At 44.1% G+C, this 20,102-nt stretch overlaps 1 protein-coding gene across 3 annotated transcripts in view; it reads left to right on the forward strand.

Moving 5' to 3' along the window:
* Positions 1 to 16,998: 16,998 nt before the first annotated feature.
* The window catches only part of CTDSPL (CTD small phosphatase like), an 82,007-nt gene continuing 78,903 nt past the window's right edge, over positions 16,999 to 20,102 (forward strand). For all 3 annotated transcript variants that reach the window (XM_009977514.2, XM_009977515.2, XM_009977516.2), the window contains exon 1: positions 16,999 to 17,399. In XM_009977514.2, coding sequence (XP_009975816.1) covers positions 17,324 to 17,399 — 76 coding nt within the window. In that variant the 5' untranslated portion in view covers positions 16,999 to 17,323. The remainder of the gene's footprint in view (positions 17,400 to 20,102) is intronic.

Here is a 20,102-nt window from a genome sequence, read left to right on the forward strand (position 1 = left end):
ATGTTTGCTCTAAATAGAGGCAGCAAAAATAGACATCAAAACAAAAAACATTTCTTTCAAACTCCAAATGCCTCTGGCTCTGATTTTGATCTTGCATGCAGTAGAAGCTGAAGTGAGTGGAGAGGTTTATTTCTCATTTGTGCCAGTGAAAATGAAACAGGCCCACTATGTTTAACATTGCCTTAGAATGCAAAACGTTTAAGACAGTATTGAAACACTTAGAAAATGTTAACCCTGATTAAACAAGGCTAACCTTTACTTCTTCAGTGCTCTTCCTATGGATCATCTCTTTGCATCTTTTGTTTTTTGTAACCACCTAGTTTCTAACTTCCCTGCCCATACAGCTAAATCTACCTCCCCAGAAGACTCAGGAACTTCAGAACCAATCTCATCCAGCATCAGATTTCTAGTTCTGCATGACCCTGTCCTCATCTCTAGAAAGCATACGAGCCCATGTTCAACCCTTCAGATCAATATGTGAGTGTTTGCCTGCAAGAAGAGGTGCATAAGGACGCTTTCATGGAAGCTGCACTGTTGCTTCCTCATTTTTCATCTTAGTCTTAGCCTCCAGTTTGAACTTGGCCTTTAAGTCTCTGCTGCTGTTTGTTTGTTTTGAAACAGGGCACAGCCACAGATGCTCAAAATATACCATCGATTCTTGTATCCAAATTCTCCATCATCAAAATCCACTATTTTCCACAAACACTGAAAACCTCCAGAAAAGCAGAATGCTCCAGAAAGTCCTAAACTGCAATTCAAGTTGTGTTAGATCTTCCAAACAGTCTTGTAATTTTTATCGCAGAGGATTTGTGTAAAAGAACTCATATATTCCCTTTTCCTCTTACAGCTTATGTCAGCTATTCTTAGCTGAAGAGGTAACTGAGGAAGGATCTCCCCTGAATGTCTGAATATATCCTGACAAGTTTCAGCTACACCTCTCCTGGTGGACTAAAACGTGCCAGGGAGCATTTTATGGTCCAGAGGCCAACTACCACAGTCTGGCTGTGTCCATACTATCAAAGTCCTTCAGCCTCCAGAAAAGGGTGACCTCATCCAAACTGCCTATGGGGAAAGGTCCCTCATCCATGTGAATTTCCAAACAGTGACTGGAGACTGTTTGGGACAGCGCTAGGTGGCCTGGGCCAGAAATTGTGCCAGGGATCATTCTAATAACTGGAAAAAAAAAAATAGAAGGCAGATTCAACACTCTTTGTTTCACTGTTGTAGATGTATCCTTCAAAACCTTCCCATCATCACCAAAAAAAAAAAGACTGGATCACTTTTTTTCTGGACTACTTGCTTTTAGCTTACAGGTTGTTCTCCTTTTCCCAGAAAGAAAGAAAAACATTCGCTGCTGCTAAAAGCTGTGCTGAAGTGGAGCACATCCATGTCTTTCCTTTGGGATAAGCTTATGATTTCATTCCTATGGGTCATAGCCTTAGCTCCCCAAACTTGTTGACTTTCAGCAAGGTAGCCAAACATGGGACATGGACTCATGTAGACTACAGCTATCTAGATTAGGGCTTTCCAAGGAGGCTAAAGAAGTAAGCACTCAGTTCCCTTCAAACCCAAAGGCTTTACCTGGCCTTCACTGATACAGACAGTACCTCCCAAGACCACCACTCTATGTTCCAACAGAGATGATGGGGAGGATAGCTAAGGTATTATGCTTGGTCTTTTACCACCTCCAAGCATACTCCATTAATTACTTGGATCACAATGAAATACAGAGCTGATTTGAGATTCTCATCTACTTAGTCATTTGTTAACTTCTGATAAAACCGAGCTTTGTCTTCTTATCTCTCTTTGCCAAACAAAGAGGCCAAGGCCAGCAAGTGAACCTCATCTTTCACGCTACTCACCTGATCCAATCAGTCACATATTGTAGTTGATCATTACATTTTCTAGATAACTACTTGCCCTCTATTCTATGATGTAAAACATGTTTGGTGTGCTAACCAGCACTTAACAGGAAGCAGGAGAAAAGACAAAGCTCCACTGATATCATATCTTTGCTATCAGTTTCATTGGTGTAAAACTGGCAATAATGTAGCAATGTGTTTGGTCCATAATCAGCAGGAATAACTCCTCTCTCTAGAATGAAAACATAATCTTTACTCTCAATATATAGCCATTGTACCTCATTCTCCAGGAACTGTTGCAATACAACAGTTTCCCAATGAACAAACTTCACCGTCTTATTTTTTATCATTATGATTTCTGAATCCTCGACATATGAACCTAGTCTTCCTTCAGGGAGCTTTGACCTCACTCCATTATACAATTCAGGTTAAAGGCTTAGCCCGTACTTGTGGATGCTCCATGTTTCTTGGGAACTACTTCTCCAATACAACCACTATCACCTTTGCTCTTCTGGCTAAAATATCTGCTCATCTCTATCAGGCCTCTTATTCGGAAGATATTGGGACTTTCTTGGGACCAGGTTGACATCTCTAGCCTACAGTCTTTAAAATCACAGTTTCTAATTAGTCACCCAATCTAGGGGAAAACGGAAACTTTGAAAACTTTGAAAATCAACTTTAGAAACTTCACCATCAATTCTGAAAATCTCAACTTTGGACAGATACCGTCACAGTGGAAAGAGATCTGTATTCATTCAGTAGTAGAGATAAAATCTCCCTCTCAGTTATAACAGCGTAATTCTGGAAGCAGATTTAGTTAGTCCCTACAACTATTTCCTTTGGCTAAGGGTAGATTTACACAGATGTAACAGATTATGACCTTTCTCCCACCTACTCCAAAGCTTTGGCACCACATGTATTTATAGCATTATGCACACAATAAGCAACCACGCTGTAAAATAGGAAGGCAACTCCAGAGAGCGAGTCATTGCCAATAGCAAAGAACTGGTTAGTTAAAAGGGTGGTTAATGTTCTGAAATACTCAGTGGTTAACAACATGTCAAGTGGCTGTTGAGAGAATGCTTGTATTTACTCAGAGGTCAATTATTCACTCATAAATTTCTGAGTTTGATTTCCTTGTAGTCTATTTCCTCTATTACATATTCATAATCATGTTCTCATAAGCTCTCCTCCTACAGCTACTCATTATTCTCGGTGTTCACCAAATACCCTTTTGTGCCATAAAGATGGTGAACATTAATTTCCATAGAGCAGAGATTTTTTTTTTTAATTAAAACAATGTTCTTTAGAAATAAATGCAATAACCATCAATTAAATTTAACAAATACGGAAAAGTCATTAAACAAGAATGCCAATCGAGATGCTGAGCTGAAATTCAAGTGACATCAATCATACTTCTGTTGTTTCAAAAGGTTGATTTAATCAATATAAAGTCCACAGGGTTTCGGTAAAGGAATCATTCACACACATTACTTTTTATTTTTCTGGGAGATGCAGTTACCAGCCCTGTACCTGGGTGATCGAACAGCATGTGAGCTACTCTGGATAAAGGAGAGCAAAAAGTGGGTGCTCCATGCAATGTGCTTCTGAGAAACCAGCAGAGAAGACATCTCAGACTTTGCATGGTGTCTTCACTCCATGTGAACAAGATCAGGTACAATGAACCAAAGCATTTGAAATACATCACTGAAAATAGGGGCTGACATTCTCTGGGGACTCAAAACTATTTACTTCTACAGGGAACAGCCAGGTGTCGTTCCTTTTCTAATGAGCATTTTAAAAAAAAAAAAAAAAAAGGAGGCACAAGCCCTGCAAGAGAGTTTTTGAGTTTTTCTGCATAAATGTTTCCTTATTCTGTCTAATCAAAGTAGCTGAGAGGAAAGGACATGGTCACCAAGAAACAGGAACTAGATTTAAAAAAGTAGTCTGGAGGGTCTCACAAAATTCGGTACTTTGGATCTTGGCTTCAAGGGAAAATGGTGAGAAACTTGGAGCTCTGGAACTGGATATCATCAAGTATTTATTTCATACAGCTCCATGTGACACAGGACTGAGCAGTTATGCATGGCCATTCATACTGTAGTTACACATAATAACAACAAAAAAAAGCATACAATACTGTGCATGTTGCCAATTGTGTTTTAAATACCTATTTGGCTCTGAGCAAGAAAGAAATAGTAACTTCTGTGGTAGAGCAGTCTCTTGGTCCAGAAGTTGGACTGTGTCCTAGAGCTATCTCATAGATCTGCTTTCCAGAACCGCCGCCAGACACACACACAACTCCCATTAAAGTAATTGATTGCTCCGTGAGTTTAATACTTCAATAGCCCGGGATCTATAGATTACAACACGCTACATCATAATCTATAGCAAACAGCATGGAAGTCAGTTGGCACCGACTAAGCAAAGACCAAAGAGAAGATGGATATTGGAGTCCAGAAAGAGACACAAGGGATGTGTTAGAAGCCGGTCGCCAGCTGTGCAGAGTTTAACCTGTCTATGATATTTCTGTGAGGGCTGCAAGCAGAAAATCCCATCCCATTATCTCCAGAGAAGGAAGAAGGATCGTGAAGAGAGAAGGGTGAATTATTAAAGGCTAGGCCAAGTATGACTGAGAGCTTATTAAAAAGGGAGGAGGATGGGTAAGAGGAGAAACAGCTTGCTAGGCTGGTTCTATTAAAATCTAAGGCCAGATCCTCTGTGTAAATTAGCATAGCTCCATTGACTCGGGTTGACTGGTTGACTACGCTGGCTTTATGGCCGTTTACCAGCTGACATTTTAGCCCATTAACTTGAAGCATTGCATGTTTTCCTGTGAGCTTGGTCTTTGTTTGTTCTGCCCCCTACTCCTTTTTTTTTTCTGCCAGAACTGACAGAATTCTTCAGCCGAAACATCTGAGGAATGACATCTCATCAAAGATGGACGTTTCCATGGAAATATCTGTTTCAGATGAATTTTTCTGAGTCTTTCACAGATAAAATATAAATAACTGGTTGGACAAGTTTTCGATAAATCAAAATAGAAACTTTGCTGGAGAAGCTCAAATGTTGTTTGGGTTGCATTTTTCCTCTCTTTTCTCTTATAAAGAACATACAATGCCTGAAGAAAAGAAATGGGCAAAATGAAAATTTGCAGAAAACTTCCAAGAGGAGACAAACCCATATATCAGGTTATTCCCCCACGGATGCCCACATTTATAGCCCTGAGGATACAAAGATGATGAAGAGCTGGTGGCAGTGAACGGAAGGCAGAGGAGGGAGAGGGAGAGATAAACGCTCCTGGTTTTTCTCTAGATGAGGGCCTTTTCTTTTTTCTCTCTCTTTTCCCTGCTCCTCCCTTCCCACTCATTGCAGCTAGTGCCTCAGACTGTAATCTGCTGGAAAAAAAAGCCCAGAGCAAGCTGTGCCTCCCCTGCACCAGCCGTTGCTGATAGAGAGATCCTCTGACATGAATCTAGAGGGTTTTTTCTTCCTCTTTTTGAGCGCCGGTTTACCCATACGAATGGACTGACGTTTAATAATACAGGGAAATACATTCCAGGGGTGAAACTGCTGTGACTGTTTCCCAAAATGTGATCCCAAGGAAGAAGAACGGGTTATGGAAGATTATGCACTGAAAATGATTTTACAAATGAATATGTAAAATCAAATGCAGAGTTCTGTTCAAACACACAGAGGAGTCTGACCGCAATGGAAGTTGGCAACTATGTCCCTGAAAGTCTCTATAGGGAGTCCCAGCCCAAGAATACTAGAGGGAGTAGGAATGTATCCAGGATCCTCGACATATCCTACCACCTCCACATCTGCCAGTAGTCTCATGCCCCAAAATAATACTGGGGAACCACTCTTAGAGGCCTTACCCAACATGGGAAACGACAGCCAAGGCTGTGCTTTACAATGCAAAGATAGTATTGAAGAGAATAGATTCAGTTGAGTATTTCCAGGGCTTTACCTTACCACCACTACCCAGAAAGCTCCCCATAAATGAAATGTTCCAACTTAATCAATCCCTGCTTCTGGAAATGCAGTACCAGCTTTCTTGGCACAGTTCAGAATAGAAAAAAACATTAAGAAGCCTCCTACGACTGGGGAAGAGAGTTAGAGCTACCAGCTGCTTTGAACATTTGTAGAGGAATATTTGGGGACTGGGTTGCAAATACACCAGTAAATTCCACTTTCCAGGAGCCTGAAGTATGTTTGGCAATATACAGGAGAGAACTGATGTTGGTGTGAAACCGCAACCGGAAGGTTGATTAGTACAGTGCATAATCCTACACATGGATGAATACGGTCATGCTACTTTATTGCTGTGCGTAAGGTCACATAAAGAACGTGTCACTTGACTTACTCTTCCCACATAAAGAGTAAAAGATATGTTTAAGTCATTGCTTAGCTTTAGGCAGCGCTTAGCTGCTGTCCAGTGTGGATATCCCATCTGACGGAGCTAAGGAAAAGACATGCAGATTTGTCACCACTGCCAAAGTGGTTTTGTACAGCAAGTGCTAACGCAGAACAAGACAAGAACTACTTATTTTGGTGAAGACAAACTCCAGCTTTTCCCGTAAGCTAGTTAGGTGAGGTCAGCTAGATTTAAAAAAAAAAAATAAAAAAAATTAGTTTGTTAAATCGTAAATGCAATTAAAACCAAAGAAAACTGCACTGGGGATAGGTGTTATTCAGCGTGTGTGAGGGGTTGCCAGAATCTGGCTCTGAATAGTTTTGATTAACAAACTCGAGCCTGAATGTTAGAGAACTGTTCATTTCGTTAAGCCATTATTCATGGCCTGTGACTGGTCATAAGTAATGTTCTGCATCCTGATGAGAGGATTGAAGCTTACACGGGAATGATGAATGCCTGACAGCAGATAATGAATAGTGTACTTCCCTCACAATTCACAACTGCTCCAGGCTTTCTGAATTGTAAACTACCAGGCCAACTCACTGAGCAAGTACATTGAAATAACATTCCCCAAAGCAGCAGGATTTCAGCTCTTTCTCCATGGGGTACAGTTTTCTTTCCTTAAATCAAAGCAGTGCAGGTCAAGCAGGTGTCCTGGAGCTGCGTGTTGGTTTTGTCTCGGGCCCAGGCAGTCTGCAAATACAACCCAACCCCTCAGCCACAAATCCCTCCTTAGGGAGAGAGCTGGGGGGTGTTCCCCGTGAGGTCAAAACCCAACTCTCCCAAAAATTACTACCACCCCATGACCCAGGCACTTCCACTTGTAGTTGGAGCTGTGTGAACACTCGCCAGTAATAACCCACACGGTCACATAAATAGCAGCCAATGGAAGCCAAGTAATTCATTTATCAACATACTGGCCAGCAGACTGTCTTAATTATTTAACTATTCTGGTAAAAGCTAATGCATAAAGAACTTTAATGGTGCACGGATCTCGCGCAGGGCCTTCAGCCAAGGGGAAATTTCACAAAAAACGCCAGGCAGTTCAAGGTCTTCTCGGCATGCAAATGGAGCAGAGTACGCTTCTGCTACGTGGAGCAGCAGGATGACTAGCCAGGGGCAAAGCATTGCAAATGATGCTTGGACCAATACTCAGCGGTACTGTTTTTCAGTTTTATCATGGTCTCTCAACACCAGTTCGGCTCGTACCCAGTCATACATATCTTCCCAGTTGAATGGAATGCAAATATGGAAGGCAAATATTTCATTTACTGACCCAAGGGAAAGTGAAATGTAGAATAGCTGTCAAGTGAAGCTCGGAGATAATCACCTGAGAACATCAAGATGCACGTGTTGCAGCTCAACATTTGACAGACAATCATGTACAGAAAGCTTTACCCACGACAGACAGGAAAGAGATTTTTTTGGCTTGAGATATTTGTACTTCACGGGTTGATCTTTCAACCAAGCTGAAGAACTAATTAACTGAATTAACATGGGCATATCAGCCTCCGGAGCACTCAACGCTCTGCAACAGTGTGAAGTCTGTTGCTGTGGCACGCCTGCCTACACGTCTACAGCTAATAGTGCTACAAACTATTTGCTTCCATTTACAGCCACGTCTTTGCTAGCTCTAAAGGACAGCAATGGCACTCACTAAGTTGATGGCTTGGGACAGGCTTCGAGTTGGGAATGGCTTGTCTCAGTTCAGCGGTATCCTGCTGGGATGGCGGCTCCAAAAATAAACAAGTAGAGGCTTCCCACTGACCCACTGACCCAGCATCAGTTACACTTTCACACTTGGCACCTTTTTAACAAAGGGTTGCACTGCCGTTGCATGAGGCAATAGCACACGCTCCGTGAGTCCTTGGTGTCTGCTCACGGGGCTGAGCTCCTGCATCCCAGTGGGTCACTTGGTGCTTCCATTTCTGACAGGTGGGTGACAGGACCAGGAATTATGGACTTGGCCTACTTTTCAGCAGTAGTACACAACTTACCACATCATATTCCTTCCTGTGTCTTTAGTGGGTTTCAAGATCTCAAAGGATAGCTTCAGTCTCAGACTGGAGAGGTGGCAAACTGGGTACTTCCAGCCTTGCCAGAAATCACCTATGCAATCTCAGTTAAATTACTCTTCCTATGCTTCAGTTTTCCACATGAAATTATACTTCTTTTTACATTTAAACTTTAGATCTTTAGGCTGTGGGTCACTTCCTACTACTTTTCGTACAGAATCCAGCACGAGACTAATTTTGAGAAGATTATTTAGTTATCTTGAGCTCACCATCAAATATTTTTAACCTTAATTTCATCCTAGTTGTCCTATATAAGTGCATCTTCCGCAATGCTTAGACCCTTTTGTTACTTGTAGATATTTAACAGGGAACCTGTTTCCTGACCCTTTTACTGGGATACAACTTCTACGATGGAAAGTGTAGAATATTACTGCAAACTATTTGGGGATGGCCAGTGTCCCCTGCTTTGGGAGTCACCAGGAATCAGTCAAGCTGCAGCACCTCCATAGCTTTGCATATTTAGGAAAGCAAAGTTATGTGGAGTTCCTGGTGTCCACTAGACTCCTTTTCATCGTGCACACAGCAGAAGGAGCAACTAGAGAAGAGGACAATACTATTCCCAAGCAAAGCCACAGAACTCCCTTAAATTACCTCTGCTTTTCCAATATCTAAAGCTCCTTTCCCCAACAAATGCCACTAAGTTTCTTCGCAGCTTTCCAGCAACTAGGTGCTGAAGATCACCTCACATTAGAAATGTCCTGCTAGGAAATCCTCCAGGGAAAAGCCACTAGGATTGAAATGCTGAGAGTTGTTAGGAGATTTTCTATAAAGTTTTCCTTTTTCCTACCCTTTCTGTGGTTCATTTTCCTCTTCTCTGCCTTTCCACTTCCTCCATCCTTCCCACTCATGGCTTGCATACAGAAACCATACATGGTAAAGGCTCCCTTTCGTTACCTGCAGATACTCTCTCCTCTTTTCCTTACTCAAGCCTACCCACTTTGACTTCAATTTCTCTACTTCCAGCCACACGGACCGCCCCACCACATGCGAAACGCTCTTCTACATTTTTGACACTCTCGTGTTCCACCAGCAGCCGTGTGAACAAAATTTGAGTCAAGCAAATGGTCAGAGAGGCAAATAAGCATAGCTCCAAAGACTTCAAAGAGAATTTGTGGTTTTCATGCCAGCATTTTTTGTGGTAGTCATTCACTGCTAGTTAGGTCTAGTATCAGCCTTAACCAATCATGCCACTTCACTTTCAAAAGCCAGCCCGTAATTAAAAAAGGCCAATAGACTCTCAATGGTGATGCAATGATGTGCTCTCAGGTGCTCTTCTAGGCATGAGGCCAACAGCTAAGTTACCATTTAAGAAATAAGAAATGAATGGGATGAAATTAGGCACTGACTAGAATTTCTCATTGCAATTCTTAATCTTTTGATTTTATTTTTTCCCACAGTCAGCAAGTTTTTCTTCTCAGAAGTCCTTCAAAAAAAAAAAAGTAGATGGCTACTTACCATGACTATCAGTTCACTCAGATGACAGGACATTGCACTGGAGAGAACTTCCGTGTTCCTCACTCCTCCTTTCCTGTTTATCAATTAGGCCAAATTCTACTGCCTTTATTCACACTATTGCTTTATTTCATAGCTCACACTGATAATTTCAGTAGCGACTCCTAGAATAAATTACCACTTCAGTGTGCCAAGATGACCTGAAGTCCTTGCTGAGAATTCTTTCAGGCCTTTGTCACGCCTTTCTTATCCCGTTTCATCATCCACAAAGCCAAGACTTTCTCATAGCTCATCAGCTGGTTCCCCCAGAATTGGTAGACGAATGCCTTCCCATGTTTATTGTGCTTAATGGGAAAGCATAACCGCATCACTAACGTGACATGCATCTACCATCGATCTTATTAATTTAGTAATCCCATCAGGTAAGAATGGTGTTTGTTGTCCTGTTTCAAGGAGGCAAGTTTTATATGTGACAATGGTTGCATTGGTCAATGTCTCATTGAATCACGTGTTATATTAATATTTCCCACATTTGGGGGATAAAATACACACTTTTAAGAATGGGTACCAGCAATTCAGATGAGAATTCAGAACATTTAGAAGCATTTAAAAGTATGCTAAGTTCAGCTTTTAAGTGCTCTGAAGACACCCACCTGAGCTGGTGCAGAAGGTAGAGCTTAGTTATGGAGACTCTTCTTGGAAATGAGTTGGGGACATTCGCAAGTATAAATCACAGAGCAAAATCAATTACTTACCATTGTGCCTCAGAAACAACACCAAGAGGGCCAAGTCAAACCCCCCAAAGATAGGCAATGCCAGAGTTAAGACGATCATGACCTAGTCTGGGAAGGACAAGCTGCTACTCTTGGTGCTACGTAGCCTCAGGGGAATGTGCAGTAACTGGTTACCCCAGTGCCCTACAAAATCTACTCCCGGGCTTTCCACAGTTGCTTTTAACAGGGGTTATGAACAGCCACGGAACCATAACACGAGATTAGCTGCTATTGTATTTGCTTCACAGATAAACTGTCTAACAACCAGTAAAACTGAAATGGAAACCAAGCCTCTACAGTTGTATCGGCAGGAACGCAACAGCAGGACACTGGAGAACAGAGCACTCGCAACGGGTGAGCAGATAAGGCCAAAGCCAAATTTTATCCTATTCCACTGCTGTGCTCAAGTGAAACAAAAGAACAATCAAATGTCAAGTCTTTCTACTGTTGTCGTGTCTTCACTGTGGTCCCTTGATGACACAGAATTCCCACCTCTCATCTCTGACCAATGGAAAAATGTTATAGCATGGACATAGTCTAAGGCTGCCAATAGACAAGCAGTTACGCTACTTCTTGTTTCGTAGAATCATCTGGTTGGAAGAGACCTTCAAGATCATCAAGTCCAACCATTCACCCTGCACTGTCAGGGTCCCTAAACCATGTTCCTCAACACCAAATCCACACGGTTTTTAAACACCTCCAGGGATGGGGACTCCACCACCTCCCTGGGCAGCCTGTTCCAATACTTCACAACCCTCTCTGTAAAGAAATTTTTCCTGATATGTAATCTAAATTTCCCCTGGCGTAACTTGAGACCATTCCCTCTCGTCCTGTCATTCATAACATGGGAGAAGAGACCGACCCCCATCTCCCTACAACTTCCTTTCAGGTAATTGTAGAGAGCGATAAGGTCCCCCCTGAGCCTCCTCTTCTCCAGACTAAACAGCCCCTGGCTAAACAGTTTCTGGCCCTGTAGTATTGCTTCTGTATTCTCAGAGATACAGAGTAAACCCTAATCTGGTTTAGGCCAAATTATGTAGGCTAAAGAGTTTTAATAGTTGCCTTGAGTCAGCTGGTTTTGACTGAGTGGGAGTTTCTTACAAACGTCTCTGCCAGTTGAATTCTGGTGGCAGCACACCTCCAGCTTTAAGATGTTGATGAGCACCTTAGGGCAGTAAGAGACTGTTTAAACTTGACCATATGAAGCAGAAAATGCAACTAACCCACCCAGGGAATGAGAGATTTGATCAGTCTTTGAAAAGGCTGGAATATGATTTGGTTGCTTGCTACAAAAAGTAGGCTGTCTTGCAGAGGCGTTATCACTTGCAATTAGGGAGGACTGGATACGTCACTTGTAGGTCACCAGGTGATGAGCTCTACAGAGCCTTCCACCTGTTGGTCACCATGTGAATTCAACCCAGCACCAGAATTACGGCCAGGCATGTTAATTATATGTTCGTTTCACATTGGGTTGAGCGCTTTTCAGGCATCGTTTCTCATGTCTATCATCTGGCACAATCAAGCCTCGTCTTAGTTGGGTTCCTCAATCAAAGTTTCTGGATTAGAAGTCCATGGGAATTTGGGGTTGAACATAAATTGTTAATGTTAGTAAAACACCCATTCACCTTATCGTCAGCACTAACTTAACCCAAGCTAAGGACTCATATTTTCTGCTATCATATGCACAGTGAAATGTCAAGAAGAATAAAAAAAACAGAGAACCCAGAATATGCAATATTATTTTTCCCAAAAAAAATCTTTATTGGGGAGCAAGAAAGGACACAATGTATGCTACAGTTTTCAAAAGCAGGTTTCACGAACCTTTCTCAGCTTGACAGTAATACCGATTCCTCCCAAACAACTCAGCCCGAAACAGACAACTCATAATGTTAAAGTTAGGCACAGTTACAGTTGACTGAAAAAGTGACTTAGAATGGAAATCATTATGCAACTGCTACTTTGTGAACTGCTGCCAGATCTGAAGATAATAAAGCAGCCATTTTCTTCCGAGAGATTTGGTACTCTCTTATCTTTCTGTGGAAGGCCAACAGTAACCTCCAAATGATGGTATTGCTTGGTGTTTTCTTGTTTCTTTCTGCATAGAGAAAAAGAAAGAAATACATTGTATTCGAAGGCAGAAAGTCTTTGCAATTTTCAGCATTTGGTGAAACTGAAAGTGATCAAATAAGTACTAGTTTAATAAATTCTGATATGCATATACATTCCAACAGGGAATATGCTATGTTTTACTTTGGCAAAAGCAGAGTCCCAGCACACTTAATGCTCTACTGTTTTCTCACGAAAATCTCTTATGCCACATCAAACAGGTCGCTGCACTGAAATCGCAGCTACGTTTTAAGTAGATTGTGTTAACTTTATGAATGCACCATAAAATGGGAACTCCATAACTGTGTATTGACACTGTTTTACTGTTGCAGTTTACCACTGTAATGGCACTATTTAGGAAACAATGAATGAACTGCAATGAGACAATTAAGGGATAATCTCCATTGCTTCCAAGTATACAAAGCAATAAACAGCTGTGAAAACTGATTAATAGCTGAAGCGAAGACACTTAATCAATCTAATAAACCATTTATTGCAAGAATATAGCAGCTTACACTAACTACAAAACATTTATCTTATTGATACCAACTGCACTACTTTCCTTTCTTTAGGATGTAGTACCATGAGACCTTGATTGTTCTTCCATTAAAGTCAAGGATAAAACTCCCATTGTGGGCCCAGGGTCAAACCTTCACTGAGCTGATATCAATGAAAATAAATGCTTCCTTTTAATGTAGAACCGTTCTGCTAAAAAACATTTTTTCTCCCTCTTATAAAACATCCTATGACATTGAAAGGGGGACACATTTTAGTTGCAAGGACAAATGTCAGGAATCATGACGAAAATCTGGATCTCCTACTAGCTTGTACTGCAATTTCCAGCAAAGTATCATTTTGTCTGTGCCTCCACCTCCAATCTGTAACATGGAGATGAAACCATTCACTTGTTCTACGGGATTATTTAGGATTTAGTCCATGCAGCATATAAAAACCCACAGAAGATACTGTACGCATTTCAGAGTGTCTCTAAAGTAAAAGCAGAAAGGAAACGACACGGATTGCTCTTGATTCCCTTACACCTGTCTCGTAACCGGTACAGCAATGGGAATGAGGAGGGTGGGAGAGACTGAACAACACTGCTTAGAGGAAGGGATTCGTTTCCTATGTTGCAGCAGTACTGCCAGTACAAGTACAGCTGAGCTTCCTAAACTTCCATTCTGCTTCCTGCTGCTCTGCCCATGGACTTTCTCCAGCTCCTAGCGTGCTGTTGATATCCAGCTTTTCTCCTCTCCACCTTAGACTAGAGGGGTGAGGGAGCCTGCCTGGCAGTAGCAAAGGGACAAGCACCGGGAGAGATACGCTCTCCTGGCATGTTCTCTCACCCCACTTCCACTTTGTGCATCACCATAAATAGCAGTTCCCCCTCTAAACTGAAGTAAGCACCAAATTCCTTCATAAGATGAATAAACAGCTAGCTGTTCGCCTGGAGCTTTACAATGTAAGTTGCAAAAACAATCTTACCAATATTTAAAACACACATAACGCATTGGCTCAAAGGGAATATCGTATTTGTCAAGCCTTGCAAAACATTCTTTTCATCAGATGAGATGTTTGTATCTCCTCATCCCTGCACAGAAAAGGGGCATTAGAGCACGTGTTCTCCCACCACACGTTAAATTGCCCTTTCCCTGCAAAGAAGTAGAAGACGTTTTTAGCGCTGGATGACTCTCGAACTTGCTCTGAAGCCACCTCTTTGTCTTAATGCTAGTAGTAAGCTACTTTGGTTTTATCCAAATTTAAATGTTTGTATAGAAACTCATACCCAATAATAACAGAGGTATGAACTTATTGTTTCAGCAAAAGCTTCTATGTAAATTAACCCTCAGATAATTAAAAATGCCTCCAGTCCCTGGGTGGGTAAAAGATCAAGTTGGATTACAACACAGGTAGTGCTGTGATAAAGCTTCATAATAGTTTAGGAGCAGGAGCTCTCAGCCTTTGCAGGCAGCAGGACTAATTCCATCAGCCAACACGTACTAACTCCTGCTCATCTGTGCCCGATCTAGCCTGTAAGCTACTGTTTGCAACTGCAAGACTCTTGTCTGGAGAAGACAAAACTAAACAGCAGGTTGAAACTTGCACAATTGGATGCAATGCAAGCAGTGGCATTGCACTCATTCCCTGTGCAAGTGTTTGTCATAAGAGCAGGATGGGCAAACCTAAAATTCAAGTCCCAGAAACCTGCAATACTGGTATCTCTGCATGTACTGCTACTGAGGGAGTGTTAGTTTTGTGAGAGAAAACACAGCTACCTTTTGAACGACTTTGCCTACATTAAACGAACGCAGCGATTTGAAGACTCACAGTAAAATGTTTAAATGTGTTGACTGCAGGAATACGTTCACTGAGAGTGAAACAGGGCCCCAGAGCTTTAAGTAATTTTCCCCAGAAGCGAGATGTGGCACAACCACAGACTAGAAATTCCTCGAGGCTGGGCCAGCAGTCTCCCTGTTCCGTAAAGCACTGCGACGAGAACAGCTGCTTGCTGGAATTAAACACAATGGTCATTTCTGCAACCTAGCTTGGCAGCTGAAACACCATATCTTTGCTAGTGTTAAGTAAAACTATTCAGAGCTACGTACATGTTTATTTATATATACATAAAAGTATATATATGCATAGAAAAAACAAGTATATGTATAAATAAATGCATATACACACACACATATATATATGTACAAAAAGACACACTGTGGCTCTCTTTTAGGGTCAAAAAATGACAGCTGTAAACAGTACTACTAAAATTCACATTTCCTGGGTCTATGCCAGCTACAGAAGGATTTTCCCCAATTAGTTAATGGAACTTAAAATTGTATCTGTCCTTTTCTGATGCAAGGTTGCAACAGAGGCTTGTATATATATTAGAATTTTTTTTTTTTCCAAGAGAGAAAAGGAGGTTACAATACCTTAGCTATATTAAATACACTACCATGCTTTGTTAAAGGTTTTCCATTCTAATTTGACACCCCAACAGTCCCATACAAGAGCCATTGTTCTGGGTGGGCACCCGCACCGCCCTGCCGGAGGTCGTGGCTCGCAGCAGGAGGAGCAGGGCATGGACACCACAGTCCATCTCCTGATGCACCTCCCAGCCACCAGCAAACAGCAGCAGCGGGAATTCCTGGAGAGTCAGACATGCCTTTGAAGATCCTCTAGGATTTAAAAAAAAAAAGTCTTTTCTCTGAGAGAAGCTGCCAAGGCTGCCCTCAGCACCTTCGAGTGACACACTCGCCTCTGAAAAACACTTGATGGCCACCTGTAAAAATATTTCACTGCCCACTGACCACCTCTCCTTCTCGGACAGTTTGTACCCACTCCCGAAGGAAATCAGCCCCCACTTGGCGCAAGCACGGACACGGGACAGCGCCGAGGAGGGAGACGGCACGGAAACGCCTTTCCCGCCTCCCCGAGGCCTCACGGCTCCGCGGGCGCCCCGCGAACGAGCGGTGGCCCCGCCCCCTCCCCGCGGCCCCGCCCCCTCCCCGCGGCGAAGAGAAAAGCCTTTTGTACGCCATAACAATAGCCGCCTCCGCAGGGGCCTCGCCCCGCCCCAGCCCCGCCTTAGCCCCGCCCCAGTCCCGCCTTAGCCCCGCCCCTGCAATAGCTCCGCCCCCCGCAGTAGCCCCGCCCCCTCGCAGTAGCCCCGCCCCCTTGTTTACCGCGCAGCGGGGCCCGGGCGCTGCCCGCTCCCCGCCTCCATGTTGGAGCGTCCCGCGGCGCGGGGGCGGAGCGGGGCGGGCCGCGGGCCGCGCGGGGCGGGCTGACAGGCGGCGAGCGCGGCGGCGGCGGCGGCGGCAGCGACGGGCTGTGGCGCAGCGCGGGGAGCGCGGCCGGGGCGCGCAGCGCGGCTCAGCTCGGCCCCTTTCCCCTCCCTTCCTCCCCTCGCACCGCGCTTCTCTCCTCGCCTGCGCACGGCGGCGGCCCGGGAAAGGGAGGGAGGGGAGGAAGAGGAGGGGGCGGCCCGGCGTCGCTCCGCCGAGCCTGCAGCGCTGCCCGCGGGGAAGGGGGTGGGGGGGGAGGGAGGGCCGGGGCGGAGGTGCGCGGGGGGCCGGGGCTGGGGAGGGGGGGGCGCGGGGATGAGATAAGCGCGGAGGAGGGCGGCGGCGGGGGGGTATGTAGGGAGCGGGGGGCTGTGCCGGGGGACGCGCTCGGGGGAGGCCCCGCGGGGCGGCTCAGGTGGATGCGGGGGGCGGCGTGAGGCGGGGGCTCGCCGCGGGGGGAGGCGCGGAGGGCCGGGGGCACTTCCCCCGCCTCGGGAGGCGGCGGCGGCTCCGGGGGGAGAGCTGCGGAGGGCTTCCCGGAAGGGTGAATTGGATTAATTGCGTATTTTTATAAGGGGGGGGTTGATTCGCTTCCCTCCCCCCGTGGAGAATTGGCGCCTGGAGGAGGCGGCGGTGGCAGCGCTACCGGAGGGGCCCCTGTGCGCGGTGCTCCCCCCACCCCCCTTCCCCCCAGCTTGGCTTCGCTCCTGGAGGAGTTGTTGTTTTTCTTGGTTGTTTTTTTGGTTTTTAATACAAATCTGCGCATTGATTTTTAAACAAACAAACAAATCCCCCCCGCACACAAGCCTGCCTCTGGGAGGGAAATAGCCAGGTGAAATCTCACTCTGTTTCCATGGACAACCCGTCCATTATCACCCAGGTGACTAACCCCAAAGAGGAGGAGATCCTGTCCTGCACTCAGGATAAAGGTGAGCTGCTCTCTTTCTCCATATTTTTATTTTTGCTTGTTTGTTTTGTTTTTTCTTTCCTGGAAATCGCTGCTTAAAAACGCACGTAGTATCAACTTGGAATTCTTCAGCGACTGTATAATCCTCTCTCCAGGCTGCTGGGAATAGAGGAAGGCTTGTTGGGGTGGGTTGTTGTTTTCTTTTGTGGGATGAAGATATTTGCGTGAAGGTCTCTGAAACTGCTTGCTGGATACAGCCGAGAACTCGTTACAGTGTTTAAATACTGACTTTAATCAGTAATTATTTAAATAAAATACTCTTGTTCCTTGAGGGTGGGCACGGTAACTTTGTAAGGTTGTCACTTGGCAGTTAGTGCCCCGCTTCAGGGAAAGGATACCTGTGCTGGATGTGGTGGAAGGTTTTGAAATCTCGGCTTCAAAGATTTTAATCTTTTTCCCCTCGTTGTTTGGAAAAGATTTCTCTCTGCTTTCCTGTGTTTCTCCCTGCCTCACGTTTTAAGAATCTGTGGAGCTCTCAGGTTGGTTGTTGGAGGATACTGGTGCGTCTCGGAAAGAAACATGGGCTACTTTTAAAAGCCAGCTCTGTTTACTCCGCAGATAAATAGTTGTTGCTTGCGTAAGGCATCATGCTTAGATTGTGTTTAACTCCAAAATAAGATGAATCCAGCCTGGCCAAAGGAGCTGCTTCTCCTCAAAAGTCTAGACGTTGACGATTGACCTTAACCTTGTTTCCTTTTGGAAGCTCCGAGGGGTCTTGGGCTGTAAGTGGTTGTGTCCTTGCAGCTGGAGGTGAAAAAGTGCGGGTAAGCAGCAGGGTTCCACTTCTAAGGAGTTGTTTGTGATTGCTCTGGAGTTTTGAAGTTATTTGGATGTTGAGTTTATGCTTTGTTACAGGCAGTGCTAGTAAAAAGGGGAGAAAGGACAGAAATTAGAAATAAAGCGTGTGACAATGTTTCCTATAGGTATCGTGATAGGCATCTGAGTGGTCTTCTAAAAATGGTAGATTGATATATCTCCATCTAAAATCGACGCTTTTAGTACCCAAAAAGCTTCCATTTTTGTGTGGCTCATCTTGTAAATAGGATAGTGTTGGAGAAGTTGCTCCCTGTTACTTTCAGAAGAAAGGCTGTACGTGAAATCCCTGTCTTCTCATCTCACCGATGCTGACTGCAGAAGAATTATGGAGGTAGATCAAAAAAAAAACCAAACCACCAGGTTAGGGGGTGTTTGAACAAAATATATTTTTTGTTCGTTGTAGGAGTGCTAAAGTAACTCTCTAATTCATATGGCTTGTGAAGTGGTAATTCCACTGTGAGGCCTTGTTTGTCTCCAGATTTCTGATGTTTTCCTCTGTTTTGGCAACGCTGAGCATGGGGCATCTACAGCAAATAAGGTGCCGGTTCTCTGCCTACGATGTCTCCTCAGACCTGGTTTGAAGCAGGCTTATGGGATACGGTGCTCAGATGTCATCGTGGTCTTAACGGCCTGTATCGTTGTACGTACTGGAAGAGCTTCATTAATATTTTTAGCAGCTGGTCGAAGTTTCAGCGTAAAAAAGCCAGTTGAGGCAAGTAGAAGAAGATTTGACAGCTCAAAATAAGAGTAAGCATCCACATCAAACAAGTGTCTTCGGAGCCCTCAATGCAGTGAACGGCGCTGCGTAGCGCAAACATGCATATAACTTGCATAACTATGCAGTAACTTGCATAATGTACATTGTGTTCTTGCTGTCGGCTTTTCTTTGGCAGAAAATCATAATGTTTTAATTGCATTGCAGGGGCTTTTCGGGCTGCGTGTCGGCAAGGGTGGCCTGGGCGAGAGCAGAAGGAGAGTAGTTGGGAGTTTGAGACAAGGAAACTTCAGCATGGTCTTAATATAGGAGGTGGATTAACGTGGTTTTTTTTTTTTCTGTATTTTTATTTCTTTTTAAATGTGGTTAAAGTGCATGCTTTGGATTGACGATGTGCTCTGTGGTAAGGCTCTCAAATCGTGCCAGAGCAACTTTTGCAGAAAGAAAATTGCAGGTCTGTCCGTCCTGGGCTCGGAAAGGAGAGTGCTGCTTGCTCGTACCTCTGCTGCTACAGGTTTCTCCCACTGCTGGGGGTGCCGAGCTTGCGAAAACCCATTGTGCTGCCTGCCTTCCTTGCGTGGCCACTTATCGCATCGCCCAATTTTCTGTTAGATTTCCTACAGTTTGAGCAAAGCCTTTGGGTCCGGTGAGCTACAAGAGAGCCCGAGGCTGAGAGGGTGAATACAGGTGGGCTCTTAGTGGGAGAGTGATGTTTAAAGTGAGTCTTCACTGCTAATTCAGATTGAACCGAATGTACTGGTACAAAATGGCTAACAAATATGTTGAGGCATCATGAATTAACTCTTAATTTAACAAATGCAAGAATCACCTGAGCCTATCTTGTACGATTTGATAATACAGCGAATTAAAACGGCACTGTGCTGTGTGGGCAAAGGCTGACCAGTTTAATGAAAACCCGCTTTTTCCTCCGAGTTTGGCATTTGGCTGCAGACATATGTTCCAGAGTACTAAGTGGCATGTAGCGGCTTCGGGAGTCAGGGTTTTCTTAGAGGTTTTGGAACCTTCTGTTGGTGTTTCTTAAAGAAAAAATGGATTTTTTTTTTTTCTTGTTAAGCTGGAGAGAAGCAGTTTTACAGTAGCTGAGCAACTGCTCAATAGTTCATGCGTATACCT

Source organism: Tauraco erythrolophus, chromosome 7 (assembly GCF_009769465.1).
Source record: "Tauraco erythrolophus isolate bTauEry1 chromosome 7, bTauEry1.pri, whole genome shotgun sequence".
Taxonomy (NCBI): Eukaryota; Metazoa; Chordata; class Aves; order Musophagiformes; family Musophagidae; genus Tauraco; species Tauraco erythrolophus.